The sequence below is a fragment of the Lampris incognitus genome, chromosome 9, assembly GCF_029633865.1.
Source record: "Lampris incognitus isolate fLamInc1 chromosome 9, fLamInc1.hap2, whole genome shotgun sequence".
NCBI classification, from domain to species: Eukaryota; Metazoa; Chordata; class Actinopteri; order Lampriformes; family Lampridae; genus Lampris; species Lampris incognitus.
The window spans coordinates 6,351,474-6,366,612 of NC_079219.1; the positions used below are offsets into that span (position 1 = coordinate 6,351,474).

The window sequence follows — 15,139 nt, forward strand, 5'->3', positions numbered from 1 at the left end:
AAAACCTGCGGGATGAGCTGAAGAGGCAAGTCCACAAGCAAGGAACTAGGAATCTGAAGGATCTGGATATTCTGTATGAAGCAGTGGTCTTAGATCCCTTGCCATGTGTTCTCAGACCCCATTACACAATATAGAAGACTCAGAGCTGTCATCTTGGCAAAGGGAGGCCGCACAAAGTAGTAAACGAAGGGATGCCAATAGCTGTGGCACAGAAAAATATTTATTTCATTATGAGAATTTATTTTTCCTTTCAATCATTTTACTTCAATCAAAGGCTAGCTTCTGTATTGTCACCGTCTTAAAATAATGGCCTAAGTCACATTTTCAAGTTTTTCAAAAAACAGAATAAACTGAAACTGAAACAAAATTTGTCAGTTTATTCTGGCAGGGAAGGAGCCTCAGCTGGTGCGAGAGGTGGAGCGGTACCAACTAGACACAGAATAAACCGAAACTGAAACAAAATTTGTCAGTTTATTCTGTTTTTTGAAAAACTTGAAAATATGACTTAGGCCATTATTTTAAGAAGGTGACGATATATATATATAAAGTGAGAGTGTATGTTTGTATGTTCACTTAAAACTCCAGAAATACCCATTGTAGAACAAAAACAAAGGTATCTTTAGAATCAGCACTTTCCACGGATTGCGCAGTTCGAAAAATATTTCAAAAACCAAGTAAACATTTTGATCTATTTGCGAAATTGGGTTTATTTTGCACGCTCGGGTTGTTCTTCTTCTGTCCCCTTACAGCAGTCCCTCTCCGCCATCTATCATCTCACAGCACTACCGAGTGGCGATGGAGTGTAGTGTCCACAAACAAAACATCCCCCCCATTACTCGTGGAAATACTACTATGTCATTATGACTGAACTTAGCTTAAGCAGCTTTAAAAATTTTCCATCTGGAGAAGCAAGCAAAACAAAAAAAAGTGACCTACAGATGGACCACATACAACTTCAAGAAAAGAAAAAAAAAGAAATTGAAATACTGGAGCACAATTTGGTGGGTTTGTAAATGACAGGTTAGGCTTCTTACACTGTGAAGTTGCAATTGGTGATGGGGACGTTTGATTGTTGATGTTTACCATAAACCAACACAGACTTTTAAAACGACTGGAGTCAATCTTTCTGCTCCACGTTTCTCACACGGCCAGTTGTGTGTAGCTGCCTCCACAACTGGGAGTGCAGAAAGGCGCCGTTTACGGGTGGGAAGCCGGATGTGGGTATGTGTCCTGGTTGCTGCACTAGCGCCTCCCCTGGTCGGTCGGGGGGTCTGTTCGGGGGGAGGGGGGGGGAGGGGGAACTGAGGGGAATAGCATGATCCTCCCATGCGCTATGTCCCCCTGGTGAAACTCCTCACTGTCAGGTGAAAAGAAGCGGCTGGTGACTCCACATGTATGGGAGGAGACATGTGGTGGTCTGCAGCCCTCCCCGGATCAGCAGAGGGGGTGGAGCAGAGACCGGGTGAAACTCCTCACTGTCAGGTGAAAAGAAGCGGCTGGTGACTCCACATGTATGGGAGGAGACATGTGGTGGTCTGCAGCCCTCCCCGGATCAGCAGAGGGGGTGGAGCAGAGACCAGGACGACTCAGAAGAGTGGGGTAATTGGCCAGAAATTGGCCGGATGGGGAGAAAAAGGTCCAGGGTGTCTCTTCCTGTAGCTTTCCTGCAACTTGTTTTCCAGGTTGTCCACCCAGGCTGTGATCCATGTAGGTCCTAGATATGATTTCTGGAGAACAACCTTTCACAGCATCCGACAAGTGCAAAAATCAGTTTGCCCGCTGGGTATTTTGTAATGTTTTGAGTGAAAGAGCAAGAGAATAAACAACAGAGACCTTTTTTTTTCACAGCCCCTTTTGCTCATTTCTACCAAGGGTGTCAATACGTATTAGTGGCGGTCATTGTAGGTAGAGGTCTGCAAGCCCTAGATCGGGCTCGGGTCAGACTCGGGCTCATTTAACTTCCCATATACCTGCAGTGCACACATAGGCCACTGTAGGAAGTATTGTTATATTGATCAGATTTTAAATATTATTCATGCATATGTACGTGTGCCCACAGTAAACATGTTGTGTTACTCCAGAGATAAGTATTCTTCATGATAAGAAACATTGCAATATTTGAGATGACCGAAGGTCCGAAACCATACCAAAATGTGATGTGAAGGTATAGTGTATTGATACTGCCCGACAACATGTGGGCTGACTACCAACATATTTGACTATCAACATAAATAATACTGAACACCAACCAAAACCCTCACATCTAGTGAGGAGATTTAAGATCTGGGAGAGGTGTTGAATTTTGAAATACAGAATATCTCTGAGCTGCTGAAATAGGGCCGTGAGATGGCCTGGCGGTCTGTCCAGGGTGTTTCCCCGCCTGCCGCCCAATGACTGCTGGGATAGGATGGGCTCCAGCTCCCCCGCGACCCCGATTGGGATAAGCGGCTTGGATAACGGATGGATGAATGTATGTGTGCATTACACGCGACAGGTAGGTGTGTGTCTGTGTGCACCAAAGACAGGGCATGTAAGAGACAGCTTAAAGTGATATGGGGGTTGGTCTGGGGTCGGGCTTGAACACCACGGGCCGGGCCTGGCTAGGGCCTGAGTTTCTGGCCCGTGCAGGACCCTAACTGTAGGTGAGTGATTCAGGGGTGAGACACTTCGTTCCAGCTCACACGGATAACTGAGAAAAATAATTATTTACAAATCTCAATTGTTGTTTTTTTTTGAATTTATAAAATAGTAGCACAGATGTGGAAAGTCATCTATACCTCTTGACCCCTTGCAGCAATGTTTTACAAAACTCCCACAATCCTCTTCCATTATTCAGGAGGATATTAAGCATGAGAGTACTCACGTTACTCACATCGAAGTGGGCACGTAAACTGGGAACAAGAACTTGAGTATTCAGTCCTTTAATTGATGTCCACATATGCAAATTAGCTGCTCTCACCATGGGTAGGTTTTGTCATTTTATTAACTGCCAGTGGCTTACGTTGCTCATTTCATGAATCCACAACACAAGAAACTAGTTTAGCCTATTAACCGTATGCGGGAAGCAGTGTGATGCCAAGCTGCCTTTCACCGTCTTGTGTTCTGCCTTTATGCTCGACTCACATACGATCCCTCATGAAACTGCTGATAATACGGTCCCGTTTGATACTGCATCGCATTTTGTAGAGAACGGTCAATCCACTGGGTTGTTCAAAATACCCCCAACTCTCACTCTGCCAGGCGGTCGACATTGTGTGTGTGACACACACACACACACACACACACACAACATATATTATATATTCACACACACACACCACACACAATGTATATATTATATATGAAAATATGTGTGTTTAAACACACACCGTATTTCCCAGACTACAAGTCAGACTGGAGTACAAGTTGCACTCAGCAAAGGTTGTGAGGAAAAAAACACATAAATCACTTCAGTATGGGCATCCAGGTAGTGTAGTGGTCTATTCCATTACCTACCAACATGGGTACCGCTGGTTCGAATCTTCATGTTGCCTCTGGCTTGGTCAGGTGTATGTGTATATATATATATATATATATATATATATAAAACAGTCTGATAACTGGAGGGTTGCTGGTTCGATCCCCGGCTCTTCCTTGCAAAAATGTCGAGGTGAACCCAAGCAAGACACCTAACCCCTACCTGCTTCTGATGAAGGGGTTGTTAGCACCTAGCATGCTGACACCACCACGGGTGTGGTAGTGTGTGCATGTGTGGGTGAATGTGAGGTGCTAACTGACTGTAAAGTGCTTTGAGTGGCTGTTGCGGCTGGGAAGGCTCTGTGTAAAACGCGGCCCGTTTATATATACTGACTATTTACCGACTACTTTTGTCGCCTGTGTGTGTTACAAGCACCACGCCTTTAAACAAAGAAGAAAAGGCAGTAATGGCAGTGGTGTACCTAACTTATTTGTTATTTACTTCCCTCTACTTACCACGGTGACAGCATCGTTGAGCAGTGACTCGCCAAAGACAAGGATGTGCAGCAGCTCGTTGATGTGGATCTCCTCGAACACGGCAAGCACGGCCACTGGATCCACTGCCGAGATGATGGAGCCGAACAGCAGGCACGGCAGCAGCTCCAGCTGGTTCAGTTCCGACAGGTTGTCCGGCTGGATCTGACACACGGCGTACAGCAAGCCACCAACGAAGAAGGCGTTCCACAACGTGCCCACCACGGCGAACATCAGGATGGTGCCCAGGTTCTCCATGAAGGGACGGATGGGAAGAAAGTATCCGGCGTCCAGAATGATGGGTGGCAGCAGGATGAGGAAGAACAGACTTGAGTCCAGCACTGGGGGCACCTTCTCCCCAGCCAGTTCAATTAGCCCACCCACCACCAGTCCCACCACGATCAACAGGCAGCTCTCCGGCACGATGCTGGACAGGCGCGGGATCATGTGGAACCCTGCAGAGTGGAGTGGAGGGAGAAGAAAGTGGAAAGAGGGAACGCAGAAGGGAAGGGAGGGAAGAGGTGTAAAATTATTGTCTTGGTCATATTACTATATTGCGGTATCCAAAATCTCAGATAACATCTGGTCTTACATCACGATATCGATACAACATCGATATCGTGCCAGCCCTACTTTGAGCGCACAGTGGCAACGCGGAAAAGCTCAGCTGGGCACAGCTGCTCTCCCTGTGGGAAAACAACGGCTTCTCAAATGTGAAACATCAGCCACCTGAAGGTCACTGTGGCTGATGTTTGTTGGAACAATATTTTCTAACACACCACCTACATGAGAGTACCGGCATCACTAACAATAAATTCACATTTCTCTTTCATGTTAAGCAACTGGCGGCACGGTGGCGCAGTGGTTAACGTGGTCGCCTCACAGTAAGAAGGTCCCGGGTTCGAGCCCCGGGGTAGTCCAACCTTGGGGGTCGTCCCGGGTCGTCCTCCGTGTGGAGTTTGCATGTTCTCTCCGTGTCTGCGTGGGTTTCCTCCCACAGTCCAAAGACCTGTAGGTCAGGTGAATCGGCCGTACTACATTGTCTAGGTATGAATGTGTGTGTGTGTGTGTGTGTGTGTGTGTGTGTGTGTGTGTGTGTGTGTGTGTGTGTGTGATGGCCTGTCCAGGGTGTCTCCCCGCTTGCCGCCCAATGACTGCTGGGATAGGCTCCAGCATCCCCGCGACACTCAGAGCAAGACACAAGATAAGCGGTTCAGATAATGGATGGATGGATGTTAAGTGACCACCCCCATGGAGCAGAGCAACACTGCTAATATCAGTGAAACCACTAAAAACAGGAAACTCGGTGGACATGCTACTCGGCGGACGTGCTGAGTGCATCGTAGTGCTAGCCAATTGTTTACTTTGGCCACTTTTGAAAACTACGTTAATCTTAACACTGAGCAATGCAGCGCCCACGTCTCATCAAGCATCTCCGAGTAGGAAATTGTTCACACTCCAAGGCACAGGGGTTCAGAGCCTATTATTAACTTTCTTAACTTAAGGAAGTACTCCTACCTCCATCAGAATTACTCAGAGCTACCGAGCCCATCAGGAGTCCCCAGCAGGTGGCGTTGAGACACAGATGGGAGCGTCAACAGCACATTCTCTGGCAGGATCAAGGCCAGTATTACCGTTACACAGCGTGGAGCGTGAGCTCAACACAATATTTTGTGATGAATGACCTTACCCAGGATGCAATCTCTCCCATCAACTTTCACATCTGGTGCCATCTGTCTCCGTGGCAAAAACATCTGAACTGTAATTCGTACAAGCTGTGTAATTATCGATAGAGCTGTCAGATGGCCTGGGTGTGTGCATGACTTGTGGGGACTCGGTGAGAGCAGTCTCAGACTCTTCTCTGAGCACTAACCACAGTCCTTCTTGATGCCACTTGATTTAGTGACAAGGCCATTCATGAAAGTCTACGAAATATATGTGTATGCCATCATACTGGGCACAGAAAACGACAACATGTCATCATAATTTCACTTTGCGGCTTAAAACAGGGCTGCTGCAGCGATTACTTTGACCAGACTAATCTGATGATGATTACGGTAAACTGACTGATCTAACGATTCATCACCTTTTAGCTTGAGATGCTGGCTGTAACAGAGGCCTTTTATTTACAAGTTACTATCCCCATTTACGGGCATCCGGGTGATGTAGCGGTCTAGTCCGTTGTCCACCAACATGGGGATCCCAGTTCCAATCCCCATGTTACCTCCAGTTTGGTCGGGCGTCCCTACAGACACAATTGGCGCCGTTTACGGGTGGGAAGCCGGATGTGGGTATGTGTCCTGGTTGCTGCACTAGCGCCTCCTCTGGTCGGTCGGGCGTCTGTTCGGGAGGAGGGGGCTGAGGGGAATAGTGTGATCCTCCCATGCGCTATGTCCACCTGGTGAAACTCCTCACTGTCAGGTGAAAAGAAGCGGCTGGTGACTCCACATGTATGGGAGGAGGCATGTGGTAGTCTGCAGCCCTCCTGGATCAGCAGAGGGGGTGGAGCAGAGACCGGGACGACCCAGAAGAGTGGGGTAATTGGCCAGATATTGGCCGGATGGGGAGAAAAAGGTCCAGGGTGTCTCCCCGCTTGCCATCCAATGACTGCTGGGATAGGCTCAAGTATCCCGCAACCCCGATTGGGAGAAGGGCCTTGGATAACGGATGGGTGGATGGGAGAAAAGGGGGGAAAACTATCCCCATTTACCTCCTACTTCTAGCTGCCATTTACAATGCAAAGTTTGAGAAAATCCAATGTATCTGCCATCTGTTGATCAGGAAAGCTGATGGCCACAGGGGGGCACTAGTCTGTATTTCAATCACCATTCAAGTGAATGACTTGGGTCTCCGACACACGACAGAGGCACTAAACAATTTTGAAAATTTGACAATTTTCTATTGACATTACTGATAATGTCAAATAGTTGTTTTAGCCCTCGCTCAAAGCATCATAAAATATCGACATCACAGTTTCTCTTGGGAGTAATGCTGTGTTCTGTGCATCATGTTCTTCATAAATGTTATGTCCATTATAATTCTGTTATCCTCTTTCAATGCTGTATTATGTAAATTGCGTGAACACAACATCCATTGCACGCTGTCCGTCTTGGGAGAGAGATCCTCCTCTGTTGCTCTCCCTGAGCTTTCTTCCTAGTGTTTCTCCCTGTTAAAGGGTTTTTTAGGGAGTTGTTCCTCATCCGATGAGAGGGTCTAAAGACAGGATGTTGTGTTGCTGTTAAGCCCACTGAGGCAAATTTGTAATTTGTGATATACAAATAAAATTGATTTTTGATTTGATTCACATGGTGTTGGGTTCGGCCCTCCTAGTCTATAGGGCTCTCTCCTGCATGCCCTGGTTTAAGATGAGTGTCTCTACGTTGTGTTAAGGGTGGGTGTGTCTGGTGGGAGAGAAACGGAGTTGGGTTCTCCTACTGCGGTAGACTTGTATTTCCAGCCACACGGGTATCACAGGTAGGGAACCTTGCAAGATAATACAAAGACCTCTAATTATTAGTGCACAATAAAATTATTCTGAGTGTGAAATGACCGGGAGTAGAGTCAGCACCTCCAAATCTGAGGCCATGGTTCTCTACCGGCAAATGGTGGATTGCTCCTCTGGGTTGGGGATGAGTTGTTGCCTCGAGTGAAGGAGTTCAAGTATCTCGGGGTCTTGTTCCAAGATAACACAATCTGCTTGGCAAACACACAATCTGTATTTAAAACATCTTAAAAAACTAACACTATCAACAAATTAGGTGTGAGGGTAGTTTTTGTTCTTATATTTCAATAGAAGCTGAACGTCTGAAAGTACGGTGTCCTGCACAGGACGTTAATATGTGTTGCTAGATATACTAAAGGAATCAAAACAAGATGAACGTGTTTCCCATTGGAAAATAAATGGTGTGAATGACACACCAGGTTGCATTTGTCAGAAAGTCTGAAATATTTTTGATACCCAAGTTGCTGAAATATTGTGTAAATATAGTCTTCCACTGCTCGAGAACAAACAGTTACTGCATCCAAAAAAATAAAAATAAAAAATCCATGAATGGTTTTTGTCATCTTTATTATCCAGAAAAAAAACAAAACAATAAATGTCTTTCAAAAGCAGAGATCAGTGGCAGTAAGGTTCACTTATGGACTGGGTTTTCTCCTCTCAACAAGCTGCACATTAACGCTAACCAGGCTGGATGAAAAACATCACCAAATTCACAAAGCTGGGTCTTCCAAGTCCCACAGGACCACGTGAAGGTAGCAGAACCTCATTCCCGAGCTGAGAGTCTTCATAACTCACTCCTTCGTCCCACTGAGGTCGGAGTATTTTCTGGCCGAGTCACACTTTTGCTGAGATTCTAGGAGTCATTCTCAGGCACTCGCAAGCCTCAGCGTTTTCAGTTTTTACCGGTTTTCACCGAAAAATACCCAGATTTTTTTAAAAGGAGCAGATCGGTTTAAACTGATTTTCACTCTGATTTTATGTTTCCACAGATCCAAAAGCTGTTCCTGTTCGTTTGAGGTTATGTAACAGTGTCCTCTTGTGGCGAAATTTGGCATGCTGGATGGCTTTGAAAAATAAAAACCGAAAATACTGAGCCTTGGGCATTTGACAACTCCGAGCCCTGTCTTCCAAACTCACCATGATCCAAGGAAACATAGAATGAAATACTTTCAATACTTCTCGTGAGTAATTAGACATGTTGCAGCTTGCTCACCCCTCGTTCATTCATGTTTTCTTAGACACATACCACAGCCTGTCTGACTAGGCAGTGGGTACGTACATACTGTCCATTGGCAAACAGACACATGACTGAACACTAAGACAACACTGACATGTTGGGCGAAGTGACCTCACTGGTCTTTAATTACAGAGGCCATAGGTGTCCCATAAATGAGGAAAGACCACGGAGCTGCATTCCCCACCTACACGCCCATTATCAATTGAAAGGGAAAATTTAAATGATATGCAAAAGATGCCTCATGGACACATCTTTGTTTGACTGCATAACAAGAATGACTTCCAAGACATGTGCCATACAGGCCTTAACTCAGAGAGAGTCCTACGACACAAGAGCATTGCCCCTGAAACAACAACAATTTGGGGATTTTAAATGGCGTGCTAGTTAAGCTGGTAATCATGTTCCAGAAGAGTAAGATACAACTCATAAAATAATCATGTTCCAGAAGCGTAAGATACAACTCACAAAATAATCATGTTCCAGAAGCGTAAGATACAACTCACAAAATAATCATGTTCCAGAAGAGTAAGACACAACTCACAAAATAATCATGTTCCAGAAGCGTAAGACACAACTCACAAAATAATCATGTTCCAGAAGAGTAAGATACAACTCACAAAATAATCATGTTCCAGAAGAGTAAGATACAACTCACAAAATAATCATGTTCCAGAAGCGTAAGATACAACTCACAGAATAATCATGTTTCAGAAGCATAAGATACAACTCACAAAATAACCATGTTCCAGAAGCGTAAGATACAACTCACAAAATAATCATGTTCCAGAAGAGTAAGACACAACTCACAAAATAATCATGTTCCAGAAGCGTAAGATACAACTCACAAAATAATCATGTTCCAGAAGCGTAAGATACAACTCACAAAAGCTTAAACAATTAACTGCTTTCACCTGAGGCACTGTGGCTCGTACGTCACAATGGATGTAGTTAAAAACCATGTCCGCCCACTTATGTAAATTAATGCCTTTTCAAGCTGAAAGAAGAGACTGCCTGACTAATGGCCTACAGCAGAAGCTCCCCGCCCCACCCCCGCCCCCACACACACATTTTACAATACACCTCACTATGCATTATGTCACTGATCCTGTCACACAAGCCTAAAGATAGAAAAGGCTCCAAATGCACATGACAGTGGAGACGGACACCTCATCTGCACTCATAAAGACAGCTGGGGACACTGGATGAAGACAGCTGGGACATTGGATGAAGACATCACAGAAGAGGCAGTGTGGGTTCATGGTGAGAATTCCTCACCTGGCTATATTTGCCGTGCTGCCGCAGGGGTTGTGCTCACTCCCAGCAGGCACGGTGCCATTAATTCAACACAGCAGCGTCAGGTTACATAAACACATGCACAAGTTTAAGCCCACACAGGCCATTCAGTCACAATCTGGTAAAACAATATGCTAACACTCACGGGCAGCGTGTCTATGTTCTCAACCCCATTTCACTGAACTTACCTACACTTAACCTAACCTACCTTTCTCTGCATTTAACCCATCGTAGCTGTGTAGCTAGGAGCAGTGAGCAGTCGCCATCCAGTTCGTCAGGGGCAGACAGGAGTATTAACCCCAACATACATGTCTTTTTGATGCTGGGGGAAACCGGAGCACCCGAAGAAAAACCACCACAGACACGGGGAGAACATGCAAACTCCACACAGAAAGGACCTGGGATGACCCTCAAGGTTGGGCAACCCCGGGGTTCAAACTGAAGACCTACTTGCTGTGAGGTGACAGCACTAACCACTGGGGCACCGTGTCCATTAACCCATCGCTTACCTTAACCTAACCTTAACCGACAGCTAACTTATTTGATAGCTAACCCACAAGAATGAGGGAACATAGGGCTGACAGAAAGTGGTCCGCATTCAGCTTATTGGGTAAAGCATCTAGCTAACAAGGGTAGGGATAGGGTTTCAACAGGGCTTTCAAATAGCCTATCTATAAATCTGTAGTACTGTAAACCACTTTGAATGAAAGCCATATTCAAGCTTCTCTGCACTAAAGTCTAGTCCACACGTACACGGGTATTTTTGAGCATGGGATATTTCCTCTCTCGTTCTGAAAAATAAATAAAGAAATAAATAAAAAAAATTTAAAAATCCTGTAAACAGGGGCACTGTTTAAAAAAAACATCTCGATCCAAATGAAAACACAATGGAAGCGCTGTCAAGAGCATGCCAAACTATCAGGCGGCGATATAACCCTAAAGCCAAAGCCATGTTGGCCAATCAGAGGCCCCAAAAAAAAAGCTATTTTCGGTAGGCTACCAACAATGGCGCATATGTGTGGACTGATCGCAAAGTGGGGTGTTGGATTATGTAGCAGTGACCTCCGTAGCACATTCTGATGCATCTGTTCCTCACTATAGTAGAACAGTAAATGTAAATTTATGAGTAAACATGTAAAATGTCCTGTTAGAAAGGTTATAACCAGTACTATTTTTGCCACGTTCACCATTGCACAAAATGTTGCCTCATGTAAACAAAGGACCTAACAGCACACACTCTGACGTCAGTGGCCAAAAAGTGAAAACGGAGTTTCTGAACATCTTCACCCTGGAAGGTGTTTTCCAAAAGGTCAATTTTCAATGACCTAAAATGCAGTTTGTGGATCTCATGTCATCTCATCATCATCAGCTACTTCACCGGGTTCGGGTCGCGGTGGAAGCAAGCCAAGTAGAGCACTCCAGACGTCCCTCTCCCAGCATTGCCCTCCAGCTCCTCCTGGGGGATCACAAGGCATTCCCAGGCCAGATTGGACAAGTAGTCCCTCCAGCAAGTTCTGGGTCTACCCCAGGGTCTCCTCCCAGTTGGCCGTGCCCTGAAAACCTCCAAAGGAAGGCGCCAGGAGGCATCCTAATCAGATGCCCGAACCACCTCAACTGGCTCCTTTCGATGCGAAGGAGCAGCGGCTCTACTCTGAGCTCCCTCTGGATTTCCGAGCTCCTCACCCTATCTATAAGGCTGAACCCAGACACCCTACGGAGGAAACTCATTTCAGCTGCTTGTATCCACAACATCACCCTTTCAGTCACGACTCAAAGCTCATGACCATAGGTGAGGGTTGGAACGAAGATTGACTGGTAAATTGAGATCTTTGCCTTCTGGCTCAGCTCCCTCTTCACCACAACGGTCCAGTACAACGTCCAATACAACGTCCTCACTCATGAACAAGACCCTAAATACCTGAGCTCCTTCACTTGAGGCAATAACTCATCCCCAACCCGGAGGGAGCAAGCCACCATTTTCCAGTAGAGAACCATGGCCTAAGATTTGGAGGTGCTGACTCAGCTGCAAACCACCCCAGTGCATGCTGGAGGTCGCATTCTGATGAAGCCAAAAGAGCCACATCATCTGCAAAGAGCAGAGAGGCAATTCTGAGGTTCCCAAAACAGACACACTCCTCACCTTGGCTGCGCCTTGAGATCCTGTCCATGAATAGCACAAACAGAATCGGAGACAAGGGACAACCTTGGTGGAGTCCAACACCCACCGAAAACATGTTTGACTTTGTGCCGAGAATGTGGACACAGCTCTCACTTTGGTTATACAAGTATATTCGGTAACACTTTAGTATGGGGAACATAAAAAAAACTTAATTACTAGTGAATTAGTAATGATCAGGATGTCACTTTAGTATGGGGAACATATTCTAAGTAACAAAAACTTAATTTAGAGTAATTTAACACTATGAACACTTGTAGTTTTGTGTTTCGTTATGTAAGAACAGACCATATTCATTAAGTGTTAGTAAGGGAGAATAACTCTTCTTGTGGTACTACCACCTTATAAAGGCCATACTAAGCAAAGCATATTGAGATGGTACTACTAATAAGCAATACTTCTGAGGTTATAGAGGGAAAACTCATAGTTAATGGCTTACTGGTTGTATAATAAGGCCATGCAGAATAAGGCATTAATGAGTACGTAATAATGACCAATTAAGAGCCAATATGTTGCTAATTTGCATGCTAATAAGCACCTAATTAATGGTCCCATACTAAAGTGTTACCGTATATTCTATATTGTATATGGTACAATTATATTGTACGATATTATATATTGTATTGTATATTGTACAAGTATATTGTAGTAATATTGTAGAGGCAGTTTGTGGATGAAAAGCCAAAACGCATTGAAAAAGCTACCATGTAAAAAATACCCACGTATGCTAGTCCTTCTACGTTTTTGCTTTAAAATGCATAATTTTTGTTATGTTTACACCAAGCAGCCACACTACTCCAGCGTTTCTGAACCCCTAACATGGAGGCTTTTGAAAATGCTGCTGAACCCGTTTTAGTTTGAAAACTGGGCAGACACCCACGTTTGCGTCCTGAATGGGTCATATCAGTCATTATGTGTCCTTTCCAGATTTGTTGTACCCCTGTCATGTGACACTTGTGGAAGAACACAAACGGCATCACCCATGATCACCAGTGGTTAATTCAACATGGACAACAAATGACAGGTGTTGCTGATCTTGCTGTCCATGCTAGCAGCTGTTGTGCAGTTAAATTCTGCATTTTATAATGCTACCGCTGCCTACATGCGCAGGGGGAAAGCTATGATTTGAGCAACTGCTTTGCGACGACTCACAATGTATGTTTTCTGCCGCCTTGACCACCTTATGCTCATGCGTTGCTTTCAGTAACAGTCCCAACTCGTCGTCAGTCCAAGCAAAGAAATCTCTGGTCTTACTTTCCGCCATTGCTCTTCCCTCTCCATAGTACTTTCTGCAACTAAGCAACCAACCGCAGAGTAGTAAATCTGTTTCCTGTTCACACCAGCACGCCCATGCCCAGTGTCTGTGAATGGTCATGTGATATGCATTTTCAGGTGTTTCAGTAAGGGAGGAGATTATTTCTGAAACGGTGCTAAAACGCTTATGTGGACGGAGAACGTTTTCGTTTTAAAATAAAAACGTGTAAGCATGGCCCTAGTCTCAGGACAAGCATGGATGGCCGTAGCAGCATCTCCATTGTCCCTTTTAAGAAAGAGGCGGGGCCAGCAGGTAAATAGCTCAGGTGAGCTCCCCTTTGCCAAACCTCACACAACAAGTATGCTGGAACAGCCAATAAATAAACATAACCAAATCCCCCTATTTGTTCTGTAGTGGCCAGGTAGGGCTGAACAAAATCTTTGCAAATACAGCTTTGACAATTGCCTATATCTGGTGGAATTATGAGCCTGTGGGAGTGCAGAAAGAAGAGACGGAGAGATCGAGTCGAGTCAATTCCGTTTACTCGCCACACAAAACGACACCGATACAGCACAATCTCTCGTGGCAACCAGCCGACCAACCGCTAGGCTGCTGCAAACATGGCTCCACCCCGGAAACTCTAAGCAGAGCCTACGTCAGCACTCTGAACGTCTGCCTTAAAGGAGCAGCAGCCCCTGGTGAATCTACCCTCAATTGTGTATCACCACAAGCCTGTATTTTAGTCTTTAATATCGCAACAGAGATCAGAAAAAAACAATCATATTAAAATTACCCTCCCCAACATCTTTCATCTCTTACGGCGAGGCCTCCAACAGATCCATGTAGAAGATAAGCATCCATGGAAGTGGTGGAAAATAGGTCATTTACAGTGAAAATAAGGGACCTTAATTTTAAAACTCAAATAGAATACTCTATTAAAACTAGACTAACATTTTGGATAGGTATGTCTTGATGCATGCTCAATAATTGAGGTAAGGAAATACCAGAAAGCTGAACCAGTTCATCTGGACACACAATGTTTATCAAGAGAGACGTTTCATCACTCATCTAACGCCCCCTTTCCACCACATGGTACCGGCTTGACTCGACTCGACGAGTGTCGTTTTCCATCACCATAACAGTAGCCCTCAGTGGAGCTGGACTGCATTGATTTTGGTACCCGCTCCAGTTTTATTGGAACCTCGACAAAGGTGGTACCAGAAAAGTGGTAACAGTCACCAAAATGCCGGTACTTTCCAGTAATGGACAACGAAAAAGTTGAGTTGAGTTGAGGCGGTACCATGTAGTGGAAAAGGGGCCTAAGTGACCTCTTCAGTCTCACCTGACTGCAGGTGTCCCCACCCTTATAAACAATACAGTTGCATAACGACCTAAACCAACGATTGGTTTCATATGCAAATTACCCTGACCATTAACTAGCATTTCGATGGCCATGTGTACTATTCACAGAGGACTGGGGAATAGCTGCAATCACAGCATTGTAAGATGGCGACAGATGAACTCTTAGCCCCCCCCCCCCCCGGTTCAGTGACAGTCGTTCCCTCTTCACATAGAACCCTAACCCTATCCCTTACCTTCTACTTCTTCATTACGCTCCATGTTTCTGTCAATTCAAATACGACATCCACAGTTTTACTCTTATTTCCACTGCCTGCAAGGAGTTAA

The 15,139-nt window shown here is 45.1% G+C and overlaps 1 protein-coding gene across 1 annotated transcript in view; it reads right to left on the reverse strand.

Moving 5' to 3' along the window:
• Positions 1–15,139, reverse strand: part of slc9a1a (solute carrier family 9 member A1a) — an 85,532-nt gene that overhangs the window by 38,410 nt on the left and 31,983 nt on the right. The window contains exon 2 of the mRNA XM_056285699.1: positions 3,973–4,445. Within this exon, the coding sequence (XP_056141674.1) occupies positions 3,973–4,445 (473 nt within the window). The remainder of the gene's footprint in view (positions 1–3,972; positions 4,446–15,139) is intronic.